This window comes from Maylandia zebra, linkage group LG20 (genome assembly GCF_041146795.1).
Source record: "Maylandia zebra isolate NMK-2024a linkage group LG20, Mzebra_GT3a, whole genome shotgun sequence".
NCBI classification, from domain to species: Eukaryota; Metazoa; Chordata; class Actinopteri; order Cichliformes; family Cichlidae; genus Maylandia; species Maylandia zebra.
The window spans coordinates 27,000,189-27,027,627 of NC_135186.1; the positions used below are offsets into that span (position 1 = coordinate 27,000,189).

At 41.4% G+C, this 27,439-nt stretch overlaps 2 protein-coding genes across 10 annotated transcripts in view; one reads left to right on the forward strand and one right to left on the reverse strand.

Moving 5' to 3' along the window:
- Window positions 1–23,475, reverse strand: part of anks1aa (ankyrin repeat and sterile alpha motif domain containing 1Aa) — a 64,760-nt gene extending 41,285 nt beyond the window's left edge. For 3 of the 8 annotated variants that reach the window (XM_076878256.1, XM_076878255.1, XM_023154872.3), the window contains exons 1-4: window positions 22,896–23,475; window positions 8,891–8,971; window positions 8,538–8,694; window positions 7,607–7,669 (exon numbers count right to left, since the gene is read on the reverse strand). In XM_076878256.1, coding sequence (XP_076734371.1) covers window positions 7,607–7,669; window positions 8,538–8,694; window positions 8,891–8,971; window positions 22,896–23,065 — 471 coding nt within the window. In that variant the 5' untranslated portion in view covers window positions 23,066–23,475. The remainder of the gene's footprint in view (window positions 1–7,606; window positions 7,670–8,537; window positions 8,695–8,890; window positions 8,972–22,895) is intronic. The other 5 variants (XM_004546253.3, XM_023154873.3, XM_023154875.3 and 2 more) reach the window with 3 other exon arrangements.
- A 581-nt stretch (window positions 23,476–24,056) lies between these two features.
- On the forward strand, window positions 24,057–27,376 carry taf11 (TAF11 RNA polymerase II, TATA box binding protein (TBP)-associated factor). 2 transcript variants are annotated; one of them, XM_004546255.3, is made up of 6 exons: window positions 24,057–24,178; window positions 24,535–24,724; window positions 26,018–26,148; window positions 26,242–26,329; window positions 26,438–26,534; window positions 26,623–27,376. In XM_004546255.3, the coding sequence occupies exons 2-6, from the start codon at window positions 24,557–24,559 to the stop codon at window positions 26,751–26,753; spliced, it is 615 nt and encodes a 204-aa protein (XP_004546312.2). In that variant the 5' UTR covers window positions 24,057–24,178; window positions 24,535–24,556; the 3' UTR covers window positions 26,754–27,376. The 2 variants fall into 2 exon arrangements, with proteins under 2 accessions (XP_004546312.2, XP_004546311.2); XM_004546254.3 differs by having other exon boundaries at window positions 24,072–24,359.
- Window positions 27,377–27,439: the final 63 nt, after the last annotated feature.

The following is a 27,439-nucleotide window of genomic DNA, read 5'->3' on the forward strand; positions in this document are numbered from 1 at the left end:
TGGAAAGACAATTTATCTGCAGCTCTGTGGCTCTCTTAAATATTAGATACAGATGGGGTGTGGTAGAAAATGCCAGCTATTGCAGAACCGCATATTCAGAGAGTCAGTCATTCCAGACTAACAGAGCCACCTACAAAAGGGCTGACAGCTGGCATGAGAAGTCCCCACATGGACATGCATGATGCCAGTTTGGGTGACTCCCAGAGGAAGACGCCAGCTGTGCCACCGAAGACAGGCCGTCACGCAGGGCAACAGGGCAGTTTTAGACGGGTGTGACTTGCCTATTTACTGCTTTCTCTAAAACCTGACGCCAGATGGGATCAGCAGGTATCTCCTTCTTTGTTGGGAGAGCGAGTATTGTACTACACTGGCAAAGCAGGTCACGGTTTGAGCAGGGAGAGAGTCGGTGGAGTCTAGAGGAACAAAACGACACCTGCCTATCAAGAGAAGGGACACAAATGCAGGCTAACAACAACAACAACAACAAAAAAAGGCTTTTCTTGGATGAACTGAGCTGAACAAAACAAATGTAAAAGAGGCTTAAGAAAAAAACAAAACCTTTCTCTGGCAGCTAAATTAAACCGACCCCAGTTTTCTCTGCCTGGGTGGTTTCATCATTTTCAGTTTGTACAGTTGTGCGCTCGTCTTTGGCTCCAAACAAATGCACGTGTACCGACACAAGCACACTGACACAGAAACGGTCCGAACGTCTTTCATCTGTGACGCACCATCGAGCATTTGTCACAGCTTTTTAAACAGATTTACTCTCAGCATTTCGATGACTTCAGCGGACACACACACACACACACACACACACACACACACACACACACACACACACATTATATCAGCATGATTCACTTCCTCAAACATGCAGGTCTGCTGCCTCCATAGTAATCCAAGTAAATCTGGCATACAAGGACTTTTTTTATATTTTTTTGGCAATGTGGCTTTTCCTTCCTGGAAGAGGCAGAGGTGTGACATGCAATAAAGGTGCCTTAACTTTTAAGGAAGCCCCTTAGGTACAATTCTAAACTCAAACCATGCAAAAGCTGCCTGTAAAATCAGGCAAAGGAACCTTTTAGATAATACCGAAACACCCTTTTTACTCTTCTCTCATGATATTTAATAATAGTGCTGAAAAATGACTCGCACAGTGGACACATACCATGACTTCAGTGCTTATGAGCATGTTAACACCAAATGTCTCCCTTGCCAAAGTGGTGGTCAGGGCACTGTAGCAATGTTTCACCCAGCATCTGATCGCATTAAACATGGCTGACCAGCCGTCTGACTCACTGTTAGGAAACACACAGCAATAGGACAGTGACCCTTGGCTCCTTCAGTGGCAGCACTGGTGCATGTTATCCACACAGAGGCCTTCCACTAAAACATCCACTTACTCCCAAACACCTCGACCGCTTTGCTTTGTATTGCAGTTTTAGCTTATAACGGAAGCACTTATAGTTTATCCCACTAGTTGTATAGTAGGAGTATACAATTTATTTATATGGCTATTTTTAAGCATTTTATATCAGCAAAATGAGCCAGCCAATTGGGAATTGAACCTGTGTCTTGTTGCTCGCCCCATTTGCACAAATGCAATATGCACACAAATCTTACAGACTCCATTTCTCATTAACATTATGATTTATGTGGAGTGCATTTACAGGGCAGACACTGCAGGGTCTTGTGTAATATTTTGTTACATTGTTCAGCCGAACTCGTTTATTCATAGGCCGTCAGAGGAACACGCATATATACAAAGCATAACTAGAAAAAACTATTTGAAAGTCGGTCTACTTTGCTTTTGCATTAAAATCTGCATGTGAGACAAAAGAAATTGAAAGAGTGAAGGCATGACAGTTGGAGAGCTGAAATATGGAGCCCAGTTTGAAACTAATTTCAGCAGACTGCTTGCCCTGTAGCAAACAAATCCCATTCAAAAATGCTATTGTACAGAGTTAATTTGCAATTTCTGATGAAACACTTTTATATTGTTATATAAGAAGGACTTTCAGCATTGAATTCAGCTTTATAAAGATTGGGATCAGCATTATCTCCTCTGCACTACCACAGGCCACATGAGCGGTCAGACAATCACGCACTAACAAGAGATCTCAGAAGGCTATTACCCAAAATGACACCAAAGGCTTGCAGCCGCGCTGGGAAAGATTAGAATTCATAAAGCAAAGCTAAGACTTCCTGGGCAGTCTTCTGTCTTTACGGTGTGTGGAGCTGCATCCTGAGTTTGACCACAGAGCACGTCAAAGAAGAGATTACGCTGCTGATTGACAAATCGTGGTTTAACCAAAAACATCTGGAGATTACACCCCATTGTGTTATCACGCTGCTGAATGTTCTGAGACGAGGGAGAAAGACCCCAAGTGACAGAGAGAAGGGCAGGATGTTATGGTTCTCACAACCTGCAGCTGGGAGACGGTAACACGGTTTGACTAGCCACCGCAGTCACGTGACACGCTCACTGGCAGCAGGGCGAAGCAGAGGTTACGTCAGCCTGGCCTCTGGAAGTGGTAGTAGTAGTAGTGGTGGGTGATGGTGGTGGAGGGGTGGGCTGAGCAGCTGTTGCAGCTAGTGCGCCAAAGGGCTGCCCATCCTCAGTGCATGCCAGTGTCACCGATTGAATTCCTGCTAGCTTCTGTGCATTCAGACAGCTCACAGATCTCACACACGTGAACTAAAGCGTCGTTTTCTGGGTGCTTCTGATAAAATTATTTAAACAATATTTCTGCTGTTATACTGAAAAAAGAAGTTATAAAAAAAAATGAAGCAGTCATTTGCAGCTGGACTCAATTTTAATGTTTTTAGGTTTATTATGAGTTATGGAACAATTTAAATTAAGTATAATTGTAGCCAAGGATAATTAAAGAACACTGGTGACTTGTTTGGGAGTTTGAGGAAGAAGGAGAGTTTTGATGAGAAATGCTGATTTCTGTTCTATATTTTGCTCAAATAAATAAATAAAACAGTTAATCACAAAAAAGTAGCCATTTGTTTCAGCTTTGGTATTTTTCTTTATTAGTCAAAAGCCCTTTGTTTTTGCATATAACACAGAGCACCAATAATATGAAGGCAGGCTACAGTAATGGATTACAGGCTTTGGAGTCTTGTAATGAGATGGATGCCTAAATGGCTTCTAGCCATGGAATGTAATTCTTTGCACAGGGTGTTTTCTACCTTTTTCATTTTCGTATTGCACTTGTTAAAATACACCACCTTTCAAATACAGCTACAGAATATTAAAAAAATATATTTAAAAAAATTTAAAAAATTAAAAAAAAAAAATTAAAAAAAAAAAATGGGAAACTATCAAAATAAGACACCCCGGCTCTGTCCCCAATCCCTCCTCCTCAAATTTCTCAAAACTGACATGGGAGACACACCCTTACACTTATGACAATGTTGGAACCCTGATTGCTCTTTTTAAAATAAGGAATCAAAAAAAAACATTGTTCCCTCAGGGGCATGTCAAGCATACTTCATGCACTTCTTAGCATGAATGAGTTGAGAACAGGTCTTGGAGGACAAGCCGAGAGCAGAAGGGAGTGCAAAGTGTTGACGAGGCATGAGCTGGACACTAGAGTGGCAGACGGAGGGGATAAATGAGCGTGCTGTCACACTGCAAACATTATGCCTAGAGGAAGGAAGGGAAACTCTGTTCGGCTTGATAATGAGGTGCCCAAGTCAGAAATATTGCATCTACTGCTTCCATCAGCAACTTCCACTGCGCACGAAGAGAGCAAGGCATAAGATCGGCTTCATTTCTGCATATAGTCTCACATGAGCTTGGCTTAAATCTGCACCAAACTAAAGCATTTCCATTTATCGTCATTAAATATTGTTCCATTCTTGGATACTTATTTTAGATGGCTCTGAAGTGGCTTGTGTGTGGGGACATGTAAAGCACATCTGAGGCTGGGTCAGAATTCACCAGCCTATTGTATATCGTATTAGACAAGTGACCTATAGAAAGCCTGGATGAGAGGTAGCATGACAAGTCTGGGCAAACTAAGATTTATAATGGTCAAATATGGTAATTTATTAAAAGGGGGGGGAAAAAGGAGGTCAGTGATAAAAATGATCTAATGAGCACCACATGCAGGGTTTCTGGAACACCGGAGTGAAGGTCCGTTACATAGAAATGAACCAGCTCTTGCCAAATCAGTGAACACAACGCTCATTAGCAGCATCGCTGTGGCATAGTGCATTAGTAGGTGCTACTTAGCAAACACACATCTACATGTTTTAGCCGCCTATTACCCAGTAATGTAGGCTGCTCTTGTTGGTTATGTATCTTAGAATAAACAAGTGATAACAGACAAAAAGCAACTAACAGATCACACTCCACTGGAGGCACTGTTTGTACTTCAGATCAGTGCTCGTTGTGGTTACTGGGTTTTTTCCCCAGCTTCCTGGAAATACCAAGTAAGTGTTTGTAGCCTGTATATTGGCTGAATTCTCTCTGCTTAGCGGCACAAATAGACACAAATGCAGGACTATGAATCCAGCTTAAGCTGATGAGTACCAGATAAATCCTCTTTATATTTTGCAGTATACCTATGTTTTGATTCTCATCTCTGTGGTGACAGTCCTACCAGCAGGGCTGCATTTTACATTCACCAGCAGTGATTGGTTTACCAGAACTGAAGAGGAAGCAACAGCTGTAACAGAGACGACTAAGCTTTGCACTGCAGGTTAAAATTTTCAACATATTTTAAAAGGCTGATTAATGCTGAACATCCGGACTGGGTGTTGGATGAGATATGGTCATAACAATAAGGCCGACATTCCAACTATGACACGATCCTGCCTGCATGGGAAACGTCGACTGATTCATTTTTCGGTAAGAGGAGATTATCATTATTATTTGCTTTCTTTCCGCTGTTTCATCATTTTCTTCTCACTAATTGCAAATTTGTTTTCCTTTATCATGAAATAAACACGTCTACAAGTACCCACCCAGGTTCCAGTTCTTGTAGATCAAATTAACATTTACAGTCACTGCATAGACTGCAAATATCACTCTTGGACATCTGTACATCAATGACACGTCACGTCTGCAAGTGTACAATATACTGGTGTATTACTATTTAACCACAAAGTTCCATGATTTCTTTTTCCCCAACCAGTTTTTAGCAGTTCAAAAGTACAAGACAAAACTAAAACTAATAAACATGTTTAAGAAAATAATCACGAAAACAATGATTAGTTTTTAGATTCAGTCTGAAAATAGCTACTTGTTAACTTTTTGTTGAACTCCAGAATCTTCAGCTAAATTTCAAGAACAGAATATACTCTACATCCCTAACCAAACTGGTGTGGGGGGCACATCCTGTGGCTAGTGGCCAATACTCCCCTGCTGAGGCTTTTGAAACATCATCAAAGTGGCCTTCCCACAGAGGTTAGTATCAGCAGGAGACAGGATGGTGGTATGATGAATAAACATTAGTTTGGCTAACTTCTTGGACCAGGATGACAGCAAACTGGACTCAATCCAGAATGATTTCTTGAGTGAGTTACTTCTGAAGCTGTAGTCCCTAAGACATTTTGTACAGCATCACTGCACACCTTACTCAACCACACCAGCTTACACAAAGCCAGCATCTCTCCACTGGGTCCCTCACTGCCACCGCAGGACCAATAAACCGTGACACTGTTACTATGACAATGTCTCACCTCTTCCCCTCTTCAGCAGAGCAAGCACAAACTGGGATGTGGGAGCAGGAGGACACACACACACACACACACACACCTCCATTGTTGATTCAAAGAGACTTTTACATTGAAAACCTCCCATCTTTCCCATTCTCTTGCGACTGAGCTCTCGATGTAGATTGTTATGAATCTGGATTCAGAGCACAGACCGTCTACTGAGTCACATGATGCCATCAACCATGACCACAACCAGGGTCGCACCACCCACACTGCATCCTGATTTCTGGTTTATTAATAACAAGGCATCAATTATTCAGTTTCATGACCAGGAGTGGAGCACAAACTATCTCAGAAGTGTTTACACGGAGACATTTTTGACATCTCAGCAGAACAAAAACACTCTAGTTAGTATTAATTTTTTTTTTTTAATCCTTGAATTAGAATAAACGGAAAAGCATTAGAACTAATGCACAGAATACATGCTCTGATGTACTGTATATCAGCACTAAAGAAAGCCAGCCTTCCCATCCAAATGCTAAGAAGATTAGTCCAGGGGAAACGTGACAATGTACTAAAATAGTGTGCAGCTTTATCTACTGCCTGCCTGCAGAAAATCAAATCATGGAGCGACCAGCATGTTCACCCTGTACACTGCACTAACTGTGAGGATGACACTGCCAGCTGAGCACTCTGCACACACATAGAAAGGCTGTGACTGGGGCTTCTCTGGGTAGCTGAATGCTATAGGGTTGCGCCTGGTGGAATATAGCAGGTACTACAGCAAGTAGTTACTTCACATGAATCTCTGTTACCTATGATCTGTACATAAAAGACTAGTATGTGTCTATCCTTCGTGAAATGTATTAACAGCAGATTAAAATATACTGTAGTTTTGACATGTCAAGTGATTTGATTCAATCTTCCCAGGTGAATTCATTTCAGTAACAGTCAATTTAAACATCAACACGGATGGATTATATTCATTCTTATATAGTCAATGTACTTTTTCCACATCTGTCATGTAAAAGCATTTAATTCAGCATGCTATAATGCTAATTCCTGCTGATTAGCATTACACACAAAATACTGCAGTTTGTTTTTCTGTTATCTGATCATAAAATGAAACAGAAAATTATTGCTTCACGGCGGCAATGGATTAAAAAACAAAAACGCAAACAAAAAACACACAGGGATCAAAGTTTCTGTTCCTCTTCAAGGAGATAAAAATCCCTGTAACCAGTGTTGCTATCTTCCATCTGTTAAGACATTTATCTCTGACAACAAAAATCTCAATCTCATGTTGGCCCCTTAGGAAAAAAAGTCATCGTACTTTATTGTCTGGGAACCATGAAAACCGGAATTTGTGCTAATCCATCGAAAGCCAGTGGAAGATTTCACAGAAGACCTTCTTTATCTCATACAACTTTCAGCCTTTGAAAGATTGGAGTAATACCGTAATGATTATAATAGCTTAATTGATGGTGTGGTGTGCGTATCCTTCCAGTATAATCCTCTACAGCTGACTCTGTGTTGCCAACAACTTTACGGTACTTAAATCAGGTTTTTCTTACCCACTGGAAAAAGACTCAAATGACCTACAGCGTCCCCTGGAAGACAGTCATTTACTAAACTTTCAAGGGCATTTTAATACAACACCTTATGTATTCACAATCATGATCAAGAGGCTAGTACAACAGAATCCCCCGTGGTAAACATAACATCTCAATATAACTGGAGAGCACAACATGTGGAGAAAGCATGAGAGCAGAGATTGACTGATAGCAGCGAAATTAAAAGCCTCCCCATATCTCTACAGCAGAGTGACCCCACAAGCAACGGCGACAAACACACCCAAGCACAGAAAGCCAACACAGCATTAAAGCAAAGAAGGAGGTTTAAAGGAAAAGTTTTGGCAGCACTGTGTACACACCTTGGCATTAATATAGGGGTCAAAGGGCCCACAGCGTTTGAACTCTTTATGGTCTACAGAGCTCTGGGAGGGAGGAACAGAAGATAGGTCGATGGTTTTGGTTCAGACAAGCAATGAACAAATGAGTGATGGTCACAAATGAGCCAAACTAAATAAAAAGGAGAAGAAAAACATTTAGATGTCATGAACAGGCAGGGAGAAATGACACACAATGAAACCAAGATATTTCTGAGTGACTTTGTGGTTACAGACGAATGTTTGTTTGACCGAATGTTTCGGACTAGGTTTGCAAAGCTCATTATGGGTCATTTCTCCTCATCTCAAATAGGATAGGCCAGGGATGGTTTCAGTCTGGAAGCTATCTGTGCAGTAAGCAACCAAATAAAATATCAAATGTAGGAGTTAAAACAGTTAAAATGGTTAGAGGAAACAAGCACTTTTCACTCTAGCAAGCTGTCAAAGCACTTCAAGTATCACATTATCAAAGGAGAAGTTGAGGCTCAAGATGCACTGGAGTTCATGTACTCTCATCAGTCTTTTTAACATTCATCTTATTCAAATACATGCCATGCTGCACTAGACTTTTACTATCTCTATATGACTCTTATTGCAAAAATGTCCACTTTAGTCTATTTAGAAAAGGATAAACGTCGTATAGTTGATGTTTAAACCATCAGAAAGGTCATCTTGACACTACCAGAGACCAAATGTGCTGAAAAGGAAAGAATCATTAGCGTAAAAAAGAGCTAGCAAGCTTCCATTAGGCCTTTATGGGTCTGCTGCAGACACACATATTGAAAAGTGACATCATTTCAATACGGTTTTCCCTTACATGTACTGCATGGGGAACGTACAAGCAAAACCAGAAGTGTAAGAGTGACCAACGTTGACACATGCACATTAACATAGATGACTAAGTGCACGGGCAGACCTGCTCGTTGAGTTTGGGGTGTGAAGGTCCTTGGTGAATGAGAAGCTTTACGATATGCTCGTCTCCCTTCCACGCAGCCAGATGGAGAGGATAGCAGCCCTTGTTGTCTGCGATGTTAGTCAGAGCCTCGTTTCTTAGCAGCACCTCCACCACCTCGCTGTAGACGAATAAAGAGATAGGTCAGAAAAAGCCAACAATAAAAACGACATTAATAAATACTCAGAGCCTTAGTAAACAGTCAATCAATAGATTCAGCTTCCCCGTTGTACAATGGTCTGCCAGGCCAGACTGCATTAAATTTCAGAGCATAAACAGACGTATTCCCGAATTCCAAACGGTGATCGCTAATCTACCTGTGTCCATTAAGGGCTGCGTGGTGAAGAGGGGTGTATCCAGTGCTGTCCACGCAATTCACATTGGGGCCTCTCCAGATACTGAAAAGCAGAAAGGATTGTCAGTTTTCCATAACAGGCAATACACAACAGGAATACCATACCCTACACCAAACAAACATTGCCCATCCCTCTGTAAAGTCTATCCACGGGTGTGACTGTTGCTGTTCTGATTGCTATCTCACAGCTCCAGTCTCTCACGGCTACATCTACTTTAAGGTGGTGGCAAACCTTCATGTTCTCTCCTATTCTTTATAAAGATAGGAGATGTCAGGAATGAGGAAGCACTGGGCCAAAAGCCCCATCAAACTAGGAATACAGAAAAAGAGAAAAAAAATTAATAAATAAAAAGTACTGCCAGCAGTAGGAAGCCACTGAGATGAGCTCATCTACAATAAGTCTGTGCAACCAAAGCCTGATTATTCTGGCCGAGGTCCTGATGTAGAATAGGCTTTTGTTATGTAATCTAACTAACAATAAACAAAGCTTTGGGATGGAGCCAAAAGGCACCGATGGGGTAAAGTGTAAGACAGAGAGCTAAACTACTGCTGGCCTTTCATTTATTTGAGCTGAACTCAGCTGTCAGCTTAGATTGGTTTGTTTCTTTTAATTTGCAAAGAGCACTGTGGGGAGGAGGGAGGAGAATGATGACAGGAGCGGTGGTAAAGACTGAGTAGTGGGAGTAATTTCAAGAGCTAAAAGAGAGATAGAGTGCCAGGACGGGATAGTGAGGCTCTCTGAAAGACCTTAAAACATCCTAAATAAATCATGTGACTAGGAAATCCCAGCACTAGTGAACCAAATATGTGAGACCAGAGTCATCTGGCATACTGAAAGAGAATTGGAGCAAAACAGCTGGGCCTCACAGAGAATCATAAATTTAAGAAGATTTGTTTAAAAAGAGATGAGAATTTTTCAAAATTTATTTGGTTTTTCAGATATTCTGGGAAAGATGTCTGAAATGCAAAATACTGCCTTGACAGCTGGATAGCTTCAGAAATTATTACTGGTAGGAATTTTGATGCTAGCAAGCAAGTAACTTCTATGAATGAAGCCTGGAGAGAACCGGGCAAAAGAATAGCAGCAGCACAGAGCATTTCCAACTCTTTACAATGTAAAAACTAATTTAAAACACACGGTCTGGGAGTCAAACACATTTAAAGATACACTGAAGATTGATCTGTAACATAATCAGTGTGTAGACAGCGTGGCAGTGGATGCTCACCCTTATATCAACGCCACTGACAGAGTGTGACTTTGCTCCACATTCACGGCTCGTTTTTGCCGCAGTAATGGCTGTTTTGCCCCCTTAAAATACATCTCCCATAATAGCTCTGAGAACAGCCTGCAATTACACAGTCAGAGCCGTCTCATTAAATAAGTGTCTTGGAAGGCTCTGTAGCCTGCAGAACAATGGGCCTGACAGAGCATGGACGCGCAGAGACGCGCCACTCTACAACTCATAACAGCCTAAGCCGTTTATTTCTTGCAGCAGGTTTTCTGGGTGTCATCCCAACTAGTCAGGCAGCACGCGTGAAGTGGGATATCAAAAGCAGTGCCAGGAGGAAAGACTAGTGGGAACATGTGGCAAGAAATGTTAGGGACAGATAAAATTCTGTTAGAGAGTGGAAAATATGTGAGCTATGATTATGTCAACTTTTCAGGCACACACACACACACACACACACACACACACAAATTCACTTCCTGTCTTTTAAAAGTAACCAAATGTGCAGTAGAGAGAACAGCAACACTGTCCTTTGCTTGTCCACTGAACACATCAAAAGGGAGACTGAAACAGACCGCTAGTTGCTGTCCTAGATAAAGAGTTATATAACTGCTTAAAGCAGAAATCCCATATACAAATGAACATAAACATGAACGGAGCAGTGACTACAACTGGAGAATTAAACAAAATGTGCCATTTTTAGGTTGTGTTTACATATTGGTCTTCCTCATCTGTCATGAATCTCTGTTGTGTTATTGCCACTAGAAAAAGAGGGGAAATCTAAAAAATACCACACAGAAACAAACAGTGTTTCACATCATCCTCATGACCCCAAACATAAAAAAACAAAACAAAAACAAACAAACAGGAGCACGTATTATTCTACTGCCGCAATATTTCACTTTTAATCAGGGATATAGCATTAATCCTATCAAAATCACCTCCACGCAGAGGGAATGAAGATGTCAGCTCATTACATTTTCTCACTGTCACAGTATTTCAGTTTGCTATTAACAGAGGTGCCTGCAGCAGCAGCTTTAAGCGCAGTACAAGTGTTACGTCCTCTGAGCATTTTGGCAGCGTGGTACTCAAGGGCATGAGTCAGAGTGGTGCTCGACAATCCACTTCATCCTCTTACTACGGCTCACAACCAACCTAACTGAGGGATGGGGCTTAGGCCCATAGCTGGGCAATGGTCAAAACAGAGCTGATTTGGTTTGGGAGGGGGCATATTCATGGGAACTGACTGAGGAATTCCTGTTTGAAAGGCTGAGCTAATCCTTAATTTGCCTGAGGGAATATCAGCAGGATGAGGCCTAAGTTTGAAAGAGATTCTGGAGGACTGTAATTCTGTTTTGTACAAAGCCTGGCTACGAAGAGATGAGGATGGATAAGAGCATTTTCCATCTTTTATTTTTACCGTCTTTATTTTATTGGTTTAACAATATTATATTAGTCATATATACTGAATATTTAGGCTTAATAATAAACTTTTCTTTCCCTCAAGTCCAAAAGTCACTGATGTATTATTTATTTAGACCAATTTATCTCACTGAAGTATGATTTTCAGTCTTGAAATTAAATCATGTTGAATACACGGAAAATAAATCAAGTCTGTATTGCAGTTTTATCCATATTCAATAAACCCAGTAATAGAAGCAAGTAAAATCCCATTTTAGTCCCACTGTTTACAATATTTCTTGCTTAAAATGTTTAAACAGCAGGCAGTATACAAATTAAAACGGAGACTAGAGCATCAAACATCTCAAAATGTTCAAACAATATTAAAATCAAGGTATCTGAATATAATTGTTTTAGCCACTGATAGATGGGCTGGGAAACCCTATGACTAAATTTGCTACCTAATGGTGGGTGTCGGGTACAAAGGCCGTATGGGTTGCTGACTCATCTAAAGCTAGTCAGCAATGAATAGCAGACTGATCACACCCCTTTCTCATTTCTTAGTTCTTCTGCATATTTGTCACACTTTATATAAACAAATTCTAATATTCAACAAAGAGAACCCAAGTAAATACAAAATTCAGCTTTTAAATGGTAATTCCATATATTAAAAGGAAAAAAGCTATTCAACCCTACCTGGCCCTGTGTGGAAAACTATTTTGCTCCTCCTGGTTAAATCATGAATTAAGTGTGATCAACTACATTTTTTTGGAAAGCTGAGTTCAAGTTTATTAGCCACACCCAGACCTGATTACTGCCAGACCCATTAAAGGAGGAAGTCACTTAAATAGAGCCTGTGAAGTCAAGTAGACTAAAGGCAACACATCATGCCACGAGAAAAAGAAACTTGGGAACAAATGAGAAACAAAGTGACTGATATCAGTCTGGAAAAGGTTTGGGACTCCAAGGAAACACGTTGAGAGCCATTATGCACAAATGGAGAAAATATGAATACTGGTAAACCTTCCCAGGAGTGGTCAGCCTACCAAGAGTGCATCAACAACTCATCCAGGAAGTCAGAACAGAAGCTGGAATAAAATCTAAATCTAAAATCAGGCCTTACTCGCCTCACTTAAGGTTAGAGGTCATGATTCAACAATAAGAAAGAGACACAAATGGCATCTAAGGTGAAATCAACTGCTGACCAAAAAAAAAAACAAAAAAATCCCCCTAAAACCCCCACAAAGGCTTGTATTACATTTGCCAAAACACATTTTGATGATGCCCGTGACTTTTGGGAAAATATTCTGTGGACTGATGAAAAAGTCTGACTGTTACATATCAGGAAAAATACAGTATTTCATTAAGAGAACGTCATACCAACAGTCAAACGTGGAGGTGGTAGTGTGATGGTCTGGAACTGCTTTGCTGCTTCAGAATTGGGACAACTTGCTGTAATTGATGGAACCATGAATTCTGCTCTCTGCCAGAAAATCCAGAAGGAAAATGTCTGGCTGTAAGTTTGTGCAACAGTTGGTACAACAAGCAATACGTTTAGGGGGCAATTAGTTGACTATGAGGAAAAAGGAAGTTCCTTTAATGAATAAAATCTTAATTTATCGGGTTATCTTTGTCTAAGTATCAGAAATATGCAAAATGCAAAATCATGGCACTGCAGGTATAATAAAAACCTCAGCACTTTATCATTATTTGATCAACATTCCCATAAGCTTACATCATCTTGGGCCAGTGAACTCATGTCATTTACAGTAAAGCTGCATTCGTTTGCACTAGGGCTGCCACGATTTGTCGACTAGTCACGATTACGTCGACTATCAAAATCGTCGACGACTGATTTAATAGTCGACGCGTCGTTTGAAACTTTGTACGATCACAAAAGACGCAGGAATAAGTGGCAGGATTTAAGAGTGTAATAACGGACTGAAACAGAAGATGGCAGCATTGCATGTACAAGGATGTCAGCTACCGTTAAACCCCGAAGAAGAAGAAGAAGAAGCAGCTGTGTCCCAGAATTCATAGCGCGTCCCAGCGCAGTTTCCAACAATGGCGGCAGCTAGTTAGTTTTAATGTTACTCTTATTATTCTTTCTGGGTCACAAAATAAACGTTTAACATATTTTCAGGCGAGAATGTAGCTGTGTAAACCTCAAATATCTGCTCAGTTTATCAGGACACCACATATTTTCAAAAGCGCTCCGACGTTTTCGGAGATATCTGTTACCCACTAGCTCGTTAGCGAGCCGGGGGCTAGGCTCACTAGCGCCCTGAGAACACCGGACTCCCCGCAAATCGTTTTCAAACCCACCGCCGTCTTTCGCTACTCAGGTTAAATATATATGAGTCACTTAGATAACTTAAAATGTTATTGTTTGGCTTTTTTTTTTAGTATTTTATTTGTTCCTGAGTAAATCAGTTTGTCTGAGATTAAAGTTATAGTTTTTACACAGCTGAATAAACGTCAAGCAGACAGCTGATTATCAGAAGTGTGAGATGCTCCAGAATATACTCCAGTGTCCTGTTATATTTTAGATAGCAAGGAGTTTATTAAACTTCACCGAAACAATCTGCAAATTTCATTAAAATTTAATAAACTATCATCTTGTCTTTATTTTTAGTTAGCACAGACCCTAAACACTTAAAGCTGTAAGCTAATGATAGTTATATAAGAGCAGATGCTGCTGGTGCAATAAGCTGTAGTTTTACGTCTAATGGATGATGATCTGATTAGTCGACTAATCGCAAAAATAATCGGTGACTAGTCGACTATCAAAATAATCGTTTGTGGCAGCCCTAGTTTGCACACATCTACATTAGCTAACATTACGTGTAGCTCTTTTATTATTAACAAACAGTGTGATGTAAATGACAGTTTTAGCACATTATTTCATCTGTGAACATGATTTCTGCCAGAGTCATGTCAGATACTCTAAGGATTTTTATTAGTTTGGAGTTAAACATAACAAACACGATAATCCAGCAAAATATAATCAAATATCTAATTTTTAAACTGAGAGTGCATCGGTGGTAAAAATGACATACAGTGCATGTAAATGTTTATTCATTGAGCCCCGGGAAAGAGCAAGGCAAAATGCAGTAGTAGGTTTAAGCAAATAAGAACCCAGGTGTGTGTGAACCCAGTGTCAAATAAACAGATTTGCCCTCCAGCCTATTAGCAGTGTAACCACACTGCCAGGGATTAGTCTAGGCCAGGGCAGTGAGCCCAGCAGTGACTGGCACATGTCGCCCACCGTCAGGGAAATTGGGCTTAATTATGCATACTGCTGCCAGGTGCTACAACCAGATGCCCTGCTGCCAAATAGTCTACTCGAACATCTTCTCCTCAGCAGAGGCTGAAGCACTGGCCAGAGTTCCCTATGCCTGCTGAGTACTACACTCACTGACTTGATAAACAAAGAAGAAAAAAAAAGACTGTTAAGATGAAAACATCTAATTGATGTTAGGACCGAAGAGCTATGACTGTAATTAAGCAGTACGTGCTCATCATACACATTGTTACAGGTGAAATTACAGGAGAGCGTGTTTATAGTTACAAAGCAGTATAACGAGTTAGTTGGCACAGGGAAACGTATTAGGCAACTAAATTTCAAATGCATGACGCAAGTATGGCACGGCTTCAACAAGTCTGTGACTAACAAGTCAACCTCAGTCTGCGACTGGGGAGAGTGCCCGCCCTATGGAAGACATCCTGCATCGTCCCGGTCCCCAAAAAGAACCGGCCCAATGAGCTGAATGACTTCCGACCGGTGGCACTGACGTCACATCTTATGAAGACTCTAGAGCGGCTCTTCCTCAACCTCCTCCGACCACAGGTACAACATGCCCAGGACCCACTACAGTTTGCATACAAGGCGGGTGTCGGAGTGGAGGATGCCATCCTGTACCTCCTACACAGAGCCCACTCACACCTGGATGGGGGAAAAGGCACGGTCAGGATCCTGTTTCTTGACTTTTCCAGTGCCTTTAATACCATCCGGCCCTGTATGCTTCAAGAAAAACTGAACAGGATGGAGGTGGACCCCTGCCTGGTGGCTTGGATCTCCGACTACCTCACCGACAGACCACAGTACGTCAGGCTGAAGGACATCACGTCTGACACAGTGGTCAGCAGCACAGGAGCACCACAGGAAACTGTGCTGTCCCCTCTTCTCTTCACCCTGTACACCTCTGACTTCTGCTACAACTCTGAATTATGCCACATTCAGAAGTTTGCAGACGACACAGCCATCATGGGGTGTATCTGGGATGATCAGGAAGAGGAGTACAGAAGTCTGGTGAGGAACTTTGTCGCATGGAGTCACACAAACCACCTGCAACTCAACACCTCAAAGACTAAGGAACTGGTTGTGGACTTCGGGAGGTCTAGAGCAGGTCCACTGCCGGTTCAGATAGAGGGGGAGGAGGTGGAGGTGGTCAACAAGTACAAGTACCTTGGGCTGTGGGTGGACAATAAACTGGACTGGTCATGCAACACAGAGTACCTGTATAAAAAAGCCCAAAGCCGACTGTACTTCCTCAGGAGGCTGAGGTCTTTTAACATCTGCAGGAGGCTCCTGAGGATGTTTTACCAGTCGGTGGTTGCTGGAGTACTTTTCTATGCTGTGGTGTGCTGGGGGAGCAGCACAGCAAAGAAGGACTCATCCAGGCTGGAGAAACTGATCAGGAAGGCTAGCTCTGTGGTCGGCATGAAGCTGGACACTCTGGTGACAGTGGCAGAGAAAAGGACATTAAAGAAACTGCTGGACATTATGGACAATGCCAGGCATCCTCTGCACACGGCCATTAACAACCAGAAGAGTCTGTTCAGTGACAGGTTGCTTCTCCCAAAGACAAGAACTAACAGACTTAAAAACTCCTTTGTCCCACACGCTATCAGACTGTTTAACTCCTCTCTGGAGGGGAGAGGGAGGGGAAACAGGAGGACAAAGGAGGGAACAACTAAGCTGTAGTGCCTCTTCACCTCACTGTGCAATACCTTTGTAAATAGTCAACGGTGCAATAGACTCAATACTTGAAATGTGCAATTCACTTGTATTTTTATTCCTATTTATTCTATTTATCCCCTTCGTATATTTTATTTATATTGTCTCTGTATTTATATATATGTGTGTGTGTGTATAACTCTGTAACTTCTGTCGGTGCTGTGCTTTTTTGGAAATCGAATTTCCCAGAGGAACCCACCCGAGGGATTAATAAAGTTCTATCTTATCTTATCTTATCTTAAGTCTTAAAGCTACTGATAAAGAGAACTTCTTGGTCATGTGGTTTATCGTTTTGACCATTTATGGAGAAGCTTTTCTAGAACTCATAGTGAGCTCATGTTGTATTAGGTATCAAATAGAATTTTATTCATGCCCAACAGCTGTGTGACACTGTGTTTAGGTACATTATTGTTAGCTAAATGACTATGGCAAAATTCATCAGTGAAGATACACAATGCTCCCTGCTTTGGTGATTAGGGCGTAGACATTATACATCTCAAGCTAGCAGAAATATCCCAGTGAGAACAGTGTTATGCGACAGGTTAAGAGATCACCTGAGTTATTACAGGGAATCCTGAGGGGGACTCAAATGTCTCTACGAGATATCATAACAATCGCTACAATAGTTGTCAGCAGACATTACTCTGAACCACAAATGAAAGCCTTGTGGTTCCAATTGTGGTTGTATCCTCTGGGGACTAGGGTTGACCATAATTTCAAGGCAAGCGACATAGTTGCTGCTGAGATATTTTAGCTTGGATCAAAGTGGAGGACCCACTGATCGCCCACTTTGATTAAAGTGCTTCAAAAAGAATTCTTGAGGCAAGAGGTCTTTGAAATTAGTTAAATAAATGAACAGTCTCATTCATTTCAGAAATCCTAACTGTGACGTAAACATTTCAACGAGGCTCGCGAACAGTATTGATCTTGTTTTAGTGCTACCAGAGTCTGAAACGCTTCAAACTGTGTGACAGACATGCAGCAGCTCACCAGGCGACACAGTCTTGATGAAGCCTGATTAAGACTTCATGCCTCATAAATACACCACACTGAGCACTTCACAGTGCAACTGTGTTACAGCAGGAGGTGTGAATATATGTCATATGCCCACAATGATCAGAGCAGTCCAGTGCGAGGCAGCATAATCAAGATGACTTGCATGGAAAGTGCTGGAGGTGAGGTAGGTAGACGTAAAAAAAAAATGAGATGGAACAAGAATACTTTTAATCGCAGATTCACAGCTGATGCTCCTGCACATGAAACACATCTGAATGTTTGCCCTGGCATCCGCTGAGCCTTTTGCTTGAAAGAACAAGCTCATGTTCAGTTTCAGCTCAAATCTTGTTGGATTGATAGGCAGTTATTTTCTGTTATGCACACAAGCCAATTCTTGAAATTGATTTTCTGTAGAATCCAGTTAGAGTTATTTAAGATTCTCAGTTTTGCTGAGAAGAAATTCGCCAGCACGGTCATTCTTTAAATTTGACACAATGACTTTTAAAATGACTCTGACACTAATCTCCCCTTCTTTGTGGTGATCTGTGGGTGTGAATATGAAAGTAGATGCATTTCTGCGTTTCACAGGTACAGTCTGGTGTGAATCTGCCTAGTCACAGTTTAAATCATTCCAGAGAACTTTGTTCAGTTTCTTTCTTACATTTTGCAGGAAGACCAAAGCAAAGGGGAATTTAAAAAAAGAAAAGAAAGAAAGACTGAGGCAAATTTGTTTCCTGTGTCAACACACTGGGGGCACTGTCATTAATCTGGCTACAAGTACAACATGTTTTAAGTTTGAGGTGGAGTAGAGGTTGGTGTGGGCCCAGCAGGTGGGCCGCTGAGTCTGCTGAGAGCAGCAGAGTGTGAGATAAAAGAGGACGCCGCCTAGAAGGCAAGGCAAATGAAAAGGTCTGGGCGGGGGGCTGCAAGTAGCCAGTGAACACATGTGGGCCTGCACACAACAAGAAAGTTTCTTCTTATAAATTTGGTCAAAATGGGCACACACAAACGCACACACACACAGAAATAGCAAGCTCATCAACGTTAGTTTATATTTGTCCATTTGCTACTAAACGTTTTTTAGTAGCTGGTGTTAAATACGGTTCACATAAACACATGACCATAAGAGTCAGTGTAGGTGTCTGTGTGTAGCTGTCATATCAACTTCTGTTTCTTTAATGCAGGAAGAGCAGATAGAAAGTGTAAATGACAGCATTTTATCTCAGAAACCAGACGAGTTTCAGGACCACATGTTTTTCCATTACTCCACTGGGCTGTACATAAATCTCTGTAATGTCAGCTGAACCATAGCCCCAAATTGGGGCTATTGATTTGATATTCAAAGTAAAATAAATCTTTTGGAAGTCTCTGAACATCTAGATGTTTGGCCCCCTTAATTATATTTTAATTTCAGACTGGTTCAAAGCAGCCTTTTCCCCACAAAGCTAATGAAGAACCCCTTGACCCACTTGGATGAAATCTATTTTTAGCCAACCAGCACTAGTTTAAAATATGGAGGGCTACATACTGCATGGGAAGGATGCTGTATTTGTCGGCTTCTGCTCCCGCCTCTCACACATATGTGGAATTCATCACTACTGAGTGCCTTTCAGCCTGCTTTCTCAGGCTACACAAACACGAGCCGGAAACATAATGCATAGAGCAGAGCATCCCAAACTCAGATGCTCTTGGAATGCTAACATGGTGGTGTTAGATTTCCCAGCTACCACTGCTCCCTCCTGGGTTGAAGCAGCTACAAATTCTTTCAGTTCAGAGGTCAACACAGGATGAAATGTAACTGCCATGCCTGCTGCTGGCCCAGATTTCTACCGGGAAATGATTTGAGGCTCTTTGTGGTTGTGAAAAAGTAGACGCTACCTTCTTAACACAGACTTTCATGCAAAATGTCTCAAAATGACATTTTGTGAAGAAAGTCCAGCTTTTCTGAAGCACAGCTAAGGACAGTGGGTGTCCAAACCCCGCTGTGAGCCCGTCATTTTGTACACACGTCATCCCTGCAACCCATCTTCACACATACTTGCACACTGGTCGCAATACAAAGAGAAGCTAGAGGAAATAGTGTTTTCAAAAGGACAGTAGGTGCAAGTTCTCCTGCAGCATATATTCTCTCGGCTGACAGCAGCCTGACAGCATGGGTCTGCTTGGGATGAGCCAGAAATTGTGGATGTAATGGGATGGAAAGATCTGGAGTTTTGCCCAAGCCTCTTAAAATGCTAACCAAGTATCAAAGCTGATGATGCTAGCGAGCATTCAGAAAGCAGAAAAACATCCCTTAGGAAAACTATATTTCAAGAGACCTTCGTGAATATCTTAAGCCGATGTTTATCTCCAAACACTGAAAAAGCCCCACTTCTTTCAGTCAACATCTTTCAGACGCATACGGCTAAATAAGAACTCTTAATAGGTGGTCCAGTTCAGTCCAAATGACAGCTCAATTTTCTTTGTAAAACTAAAAAAAAAAAAAAAAAAGTATAGAAAAGCCCCAGAATGGTCTTTTTTGGGCTGAAATGAATATGAAAAGCACCATTTGACGCTTTGTCAGTGGGACAAAGGACACGGCTGTGGAACTGGGAGACCAACCCTCATCTGGCTAAGCTCTCAGAACGTCTGTCCAGGACTCCATGCATTCCTCCGTTAATTTCCCCTCAGTGGGCAAGCACTTTCCCTGCCAGGGACTTGTCTTACCTCCGGTGTAACCGCTGCAGCTGCTTGTGTTTGGATGACCTGGGCCAGGAAATACTAGTGTTGGTCTCTTCCTGTATACCTCTGGGTTCAAAAAGGGTCATAGGGCTTCTAGTAAAAACTACAGTATGGAGGAAAAACAAGTAAATATATGCCCTAAAATTAGATTAATGTAACTTAAATAGAGTAGCCGCCGCTGTGCTGTAGTACTAAAAAGGTTACACTGTGATCTTACTACTTGAGGAAGCCCTGCCCAGCTCGTTTCGGTGTTAATGGAGCACCATGGAACAAATGTTTGGGGCGGCAGGGGTGTTAAACACGCCGGGGGTCAGTGTCTGTACCATGGCAACGGCTGGGATGCCGCCTCCTGGGAAAGCAGACATTCAGCCGAGCAGAGCTGTACAACAGCCTGCGCACAAAAACACTGCAAGTCGTAACATGCGTTCCATTCCAGAGTACACACACACCCACACACACGCGCACACAAACACCAAGGAATGGGACAAAAGTTGATTAGCTCACTCATCTGCATCGCCTGTGGTTTCTTTCTGCGATAAACGAGTAGGTTTTTCCACTATATTGAATGTACAAGGTCAAATACAAACAGCAACTGACAACAGCAATAACTGTCATTATATGTCATCTCATATAACTGAGCCTGAAAAGCAACTTGAAGTGAGGAAAAGTGTTATTACACAAGTAGAAGTGAACATGGAATCAAGCGGAGGTACAAGCTGACACAACCAGAACAGGCGAAAATTCGCCAAAGAAAGCTGTCTTAGCCAGAGATCAAATCTCCTCTGATGGGATTAAAGGCCTGCACTTTCTAACAATGGATGATGAATGGGTTGCAAAGAGATTTTGATAAAAGGGGGTTGGAAAAAACATGCACATACAAACCCACAGCCTGTGCCACTGTACCAATCCACTGTAATACCCTTAGATGTATTGACATTTTCATTGTGGAAACTAAATCAAATGTCATGCAGAACAGAAACAGCCCTCCAAAGCAGCCAGTCATAGTCAACACTCATGCAAATTCTTATAAGAGCCTGTCCAGTATTCTCAAGTGTCGCCAGCCAGAAGCTTTTTAGATCCACACACCACCTATTCATTTATTCATTTCCTCCCGAGCCTAGCCAATAATTTCCCAGAGATCCCATTGCCAAACACCAATTGCTCAAGACAAATGAGATGACACAATGGGCTCGCCAGTCCGCCCACGGAGCAGTGAGGATGAGACGAGTCAGCCTTCACCGCATGACATTTCTGAATTGGATTTCCAATTAGGAGAATTTAATGTAATAATCTCAAGCAAATCTTGCAGTCTCCACGAAGTAACACAGTGGCGCATCACCCCGAGCTTTGCCTTAACACTTCTCCCTCAGAGGAAGGCGGCTGTTACCGGGAAACCCAAGGGAGCAATTTTATATGATTGACATACACTTAACCACAGACAGGCAACCTGCAGGTTGTATGAGAGGCAGCATTTAGAAAAGCTATAAGCCTTATATTTTTAAAGAGTCGACTCTTTTTCAACAAAAGGACTTTTAAATTCTTTCTTTGCAGGTTTTCATATTGTGTGTAACACACTGTGTAAACCACAGAAACTTCATGATTAAAACAAACAAACATGATCTGTCACCAGAGAGAAAAACAAGAATCAAACTGTGGCGAGCCAATAATGCAGATAACATACAACACAAAATGAAAAATACCTTATCTGATTTTTTTTTTTTAAATGTTCTCAACATCTGCACAACCTTACAGGGATCGTATACTTCTACTAAGGGCTTGTCCCTTTAGTACATCTTTTAGCTTTACCCAGTGTGTGATTTTGGGTAATTGAATCTGATTATGTCCACAGTCACTATCAATTGCAGACAATACAATGTGGACAAGTATGATAGCTACTTTATATAACTCTGGGCTGTTTTTTCAGTTTTTAATAGTGACCTCATAAATACTGAAGGCTGACAGAGAGAGCAGGAGGAAGGAGAGCTAACTCTTTCTAACCATACAGAGTAGGTCTTTAATAGATGTGACAAACCACATCAAATGTTTACCTCACTGAGGACTTCCTCCAGTGACTACTAAAAAGAGAAAGTCATATTCCTGGTTCACACAAGTCTGAGGATAGTCAATAAGGTTTCATACGACAAAGATTTCCTTATAATAAGATGATTTTGCTAAACAATGAGAATCCAATTGTGAGAAGACTTTCCATCTCCAGACCTGTGACTGTGTTCACGTCCAGACTCTATGTAAGCATTATAATTACTGACACATCTGCAATTCGTTTCTTTAAACGTAATCGTGGGCCGATTCGTTACAGATTTCTTTAGTTAAATTGCATAATTTCCTCTCAGGCTGTTTGTGCACATTACAGTAGAAATGGCAGTAACACAGGAGGTGTAGGCTAACAAAGAAGCATGCCACTGCTTGGGCGCTGCACTGGTTTGGCTTGCGATTGTTTGACAATGCAGGGAAGCATGCAAACATGAAACATCGTTTCTTGCAGTAACAATAAAGGATTGGGTAATATTCGCCAGGGGCAAAGCTGCTGTCTGTCTCCCATGTAGTCAGAGCCACCTCGCCTCGGCTTTCCCCAAGATTACCTGAGCAGACTGGAGAGCGGATGAGAGGAGGCGCCGTGGCCACCGCTGTTGCCGCTTCCACCGGTCCCAGACGATCCGCCAGCGGACTGTCGCTTCCCGGATAAAAGCTTCTCCACGGCAGCCAGGTTTCCCGTGCGCGCCGCTTCAAGAAGCTCCTGCTCCTTTCCCATCGCGGATCCCAGAAAGAAATCAAAGGAGGCGCGGGGAAAAGAAGGAAAAAGGGGAGGGGGGTCGGTTATGGGAGTGAAATTCCTGTGCGAGCCCCTCTTTCTCCCGACCTCAAGTTATTTCTCAGTGCTGCTAAGTGTGAAGGGGAAACAAAAGCTCCCTCCGCCGCCGGATCCGTCCGACCCGATCCACGGGTGCTTCTGGCGCTCACTGGAGTGAAAAGTTTCTTTCAACAGCACGGCGCATCGAACAAACTTCCTCTGACCAGACCACTGAGCGTCGTCCGTCACTTCCTCGAAACTGCCCTTTCTTTATGCATCTCCAGTCCGAAACCCTTCAGACGCACACGCATTCGCACACACACACATTTATACCCCCTATCACCGCCGCCCTTACTGCTTCAATCAGAAGGTGGATGGATATAAGCAAGATGGCGCATTGAATAGAGACAGGCAGGATTTACCCATTCAGTGCTTTTAAGATCTGTTCGCCTCTGACCTCTTGTATCCACAGTAAACGTCCATATATAGTCCCTTAATTACTTACTAAACGCTTTATAAATTACTGATTGGTAGCTGTAAGTATAAATAATACTACTAGTAATAATATCAATAATAATAACAAGAAGAAGAAGAACACAAATTAAGAATAAATATTTATGAATAACTATAACTGTGAATTACTCTTACTATCAATGGAACTACCTGACATTAGCAGCTAGGCAACTCTAATCGTATTAATTCCGGTCAAATTAATAAATGTTTTACAGCATTTTGTCCAGTGAAAGTAGATAATCTGGGAAATAACAAGAGAAAATCAAGGAATATATAATGCTTTATTTATTTCAGACAGAAGCCACTTGCAGCCTGAATATTCACTGAATATTGCGCTGTAATTAAGGGGCAAAAAGACAAAGCAAAATGAAACGAACAAACAAATGAACGAACATGACCTGTTTATTCCTAACATCTGAACGTTACTTCCATAGTCCTTCGCTGGTTGCTTCACAGAAGGCGGTGTTAATAAAGTTCGTACAAAACGGAAACGGAAATGCGTATGCTGTGTTAGCAACATTACCAGGGAAATTAGCCATTTGATGCATCGTACCTCTTACTGTAGGTGGTTACGTATTTATATAATCCGTAGCTACTGCGTTCATTAGAATATACTTTTGTGTACTGGGGTATATTATATCAATCAGGCATGTGTTAGCCCCCGCTAGCTTCTAATTATCGTTAGCTTAAATTGACGGCCAGACTGTTGCCGCTGCTTTGTTGACGCCTAGCTGCGTACAGGGTATGTGCATACTGGTTTGTTTGTTTTTTGTAAAGTTTTTATCCACACACTGCTATTAATACTAATGTACCTAATTTCTGGGCTAGCTAGCTAAAACAATTAAGTAATTTAGCCAATTGTAGCTAGCTTTTTAGAGTTGGGGTAAGTATCTCATCAACTTCTTTGATATTTGCAGAATCTAAAGTGAAATTAGTAAAATGGCAGACCCTGCACGTATCAAGAGTGATGATGCACTTAAGAGGACATCTCCTACCGACGAGGAGCACCTGAAGTCAGAGGAGAGTGAAAATCCTTCAGCCACAGAAAAACCTGCAAATGAAAACCTAGAGACATCGTCGCAAGATCAGCCTAAAGAAAATAAACATGTGAGTTTCGGAGCGTCATTTGCATAAGTTATTCAAGAAAGAGGTTAGAAAAGAAAAAGTGGGATAAGTAGGGCGATGAAGAAAGTAAACAGGAGTACTGGAAGGTTAGACGCACTGCATAGGCTTGTAGTGAGATGTATGTGAGGAAGGAGAAAAAGAACTTGAATCGACTGGTAGATGGAGAAATCAAGATGGAAAGTATTTGAAGAAGGTTAGGGCGATTAAGGATAGAGATGGAAATATGGTAACAAATGACCCGTGGATCTAGAGAGAGGAAATGATTGGGTGCCAAGGGAGGATTGCTGTTACAGCATGATAAAGCAGGAGTGGCAGAGAAGTAGGGAGCAGATAGAAGAGAGGTGGTTGGAGAGAAGAGGAATCAAAGTCAGTAGAAGCAAACAGAATATATGTACTTGAATGAAAGGGGGATAGGCTTAAAAGTGAAGATGTAAGGAGCTGAGGTACTGAGTGTGTCTATAAATATATGGGCTCAGCCATCCAAAGCAATGAACCGTGCAAAACGGAAGTGAACAAGGGAATGCAGCCATGGTGGAGCGAGTGAAGACGCTTGTCAGGGGTCATTTATGCCAGAATGATAGCAGCAAGGGTGGAAGGGTTACACGATGGTAATGAGACCTGCAATGATGTGTTGTTTGGAGACAGTGGGGGTAACAAAAAGACAGGGGGTGGAGTTTAAGGATGCTAAGATTTTCTTTGGGAGTGACCAGTATGGACAGGGCTAGACATAAGTATATCAGAGGGTCACCTCAGGTTGAGTATTTTGGAGACAAAGTTGGAGAATCAAGGCTGAGATGGTTCTAATACCTACAGAGGAGGGATGGTGGATTTACTGGACAAAGGATGTTAAAGATGAAGCTGACAGATAGAAGGTAAAGAAGAAGACCACAGAGAGGTTTATGAATGTAGTGAAGGAGGACATATATGAGTTTGGTGTATAATAAAACAGGATGAGATGCAGGCAGATGATCCACTGAAGAAACCCCTAAAGAGAGCAGCCAAAACAAGAATACCCTAGACAGTTGGTTGACAAACTTAAATGTACTGTTTCAGTTCCATTTTAAATAAATATTGTATTACAGTAAAATTAATGTTACATTAAAAATCATTTAACTGACCATATGTATACTAAAAAGTTTAAACCAACAAAAATCCTAAAACCTGAATGATCAGATTTGAATTTTTAGGTTGTCATTTGTGTTTTTGTTATGTGGTTTCACAGTGGTGTCTCTGTCTTTGTAGTATTTCTGAATAATTTTGTCTTCCACTGGATAGGAAACACCAGGGGGAGAAGATGAGGAAGAGGGAACCTCTGGCCAGCCTCCTTTGAAAAGGTTAAAAGTGGAACCTGAGAAGAAAAAGGAGAAGCGGCACAAGGTTGATGAAGATGAAATACAGAAGATGCAGTAAGATGACCTTTTTAATCTCACAGATCATCATTCTTATTCTTGAAATCATGTAATTTGCGAAAATTCGCCATAACTCCATAACATTTTCAGAGTTTTGGTGTCATCATTTTCTGAAGAGCAGCTGAATCGCTATGAAATGTACAGACGTTCTGCATTCCCGAAGGCTGCCATTAAAAGGGTAAGGTTTTTGTTTTGTTTTGTTTTGTTTTTTTTTAATAATAGAGGAAGTATTAAAAAACCCTGAAAATGTTGTATTGATTTGATGTCTCTTATTTTAATATTCTAGCTCATCCAGTCAATAACAGGATCATCGGTGTCCCAGAATGTTGTTATTGCCATGTCTGGTATTTCAAAGGTCTTTGCTGGGGAAATTGTCGAGGAAGGTTAGTTGGAGGATTTAAGAAAACCGAAGTCACCCAGACTACGAGGTTGTATGAATTATAGTTTCATGAGGTGTCTTTGCCTTTACAGCTCTGGATGTTTGTGAGAAGTGGGGAGACACACCACCACTTCAGCCCAAGCACATGAGGGAAGCAGTGAGGAGGCTGAAGAGTAGAGATCAGATTCCCAACACAAAGTACAAGAACATTCTCTTTCACTGACACACCTGAGCTGCAGATTGTATGAGGATGACGGATAAATGCCAGTAATTTAATAAGTGGTGCAGAGCATATGGAAAACTCACCATGAAGCCACTTAACACATCTTGCAGCCAAGTAGGCAGTGACTGCAGTCCTGAAGAGCAGTCAAGGCAGCTGCTAAATAAAGCTGAGTTGTCATTCACCCCTCAAAGTCGGGGTAAACGTTTTTCTCATCATTAAATTGGTTGCAACTAAACAGTGAGAAATGATGGTTTTATTTAAAACATGTTTTATATTTTAATAGTCAATGTTTTTTTCTTTTTGACTGAAACATTTTAATGTGATTAGGACCAAGCTGAAAATGCAAACATCATTTTTAGTTTGATTCCATATTTAAAAGCCTTCGAATCATTTAAGACCCTTCTTCTCTGTAGCCAATAGTATTAGTTGTTTGACCATGAACTGGAATTGGAAATAGTTTGAACTCAAGACAGACTTGATGGAAAACTGGGTGCTTGACATTTGTTACTTCAGTTTATATTTTTGTGCAGGTTGTAAACAAGAAGATAAATTCTGTTTAAACTGTATTTGTAAATATTGTACTTTGAGATTAAAGTCAAGTTTGCATTATACTAGTAAAATGAGCAGAATGATACTTTGAGTTTTTTGCTCAGACAGCGCCATAAATTCTCTGATACATTGTAACA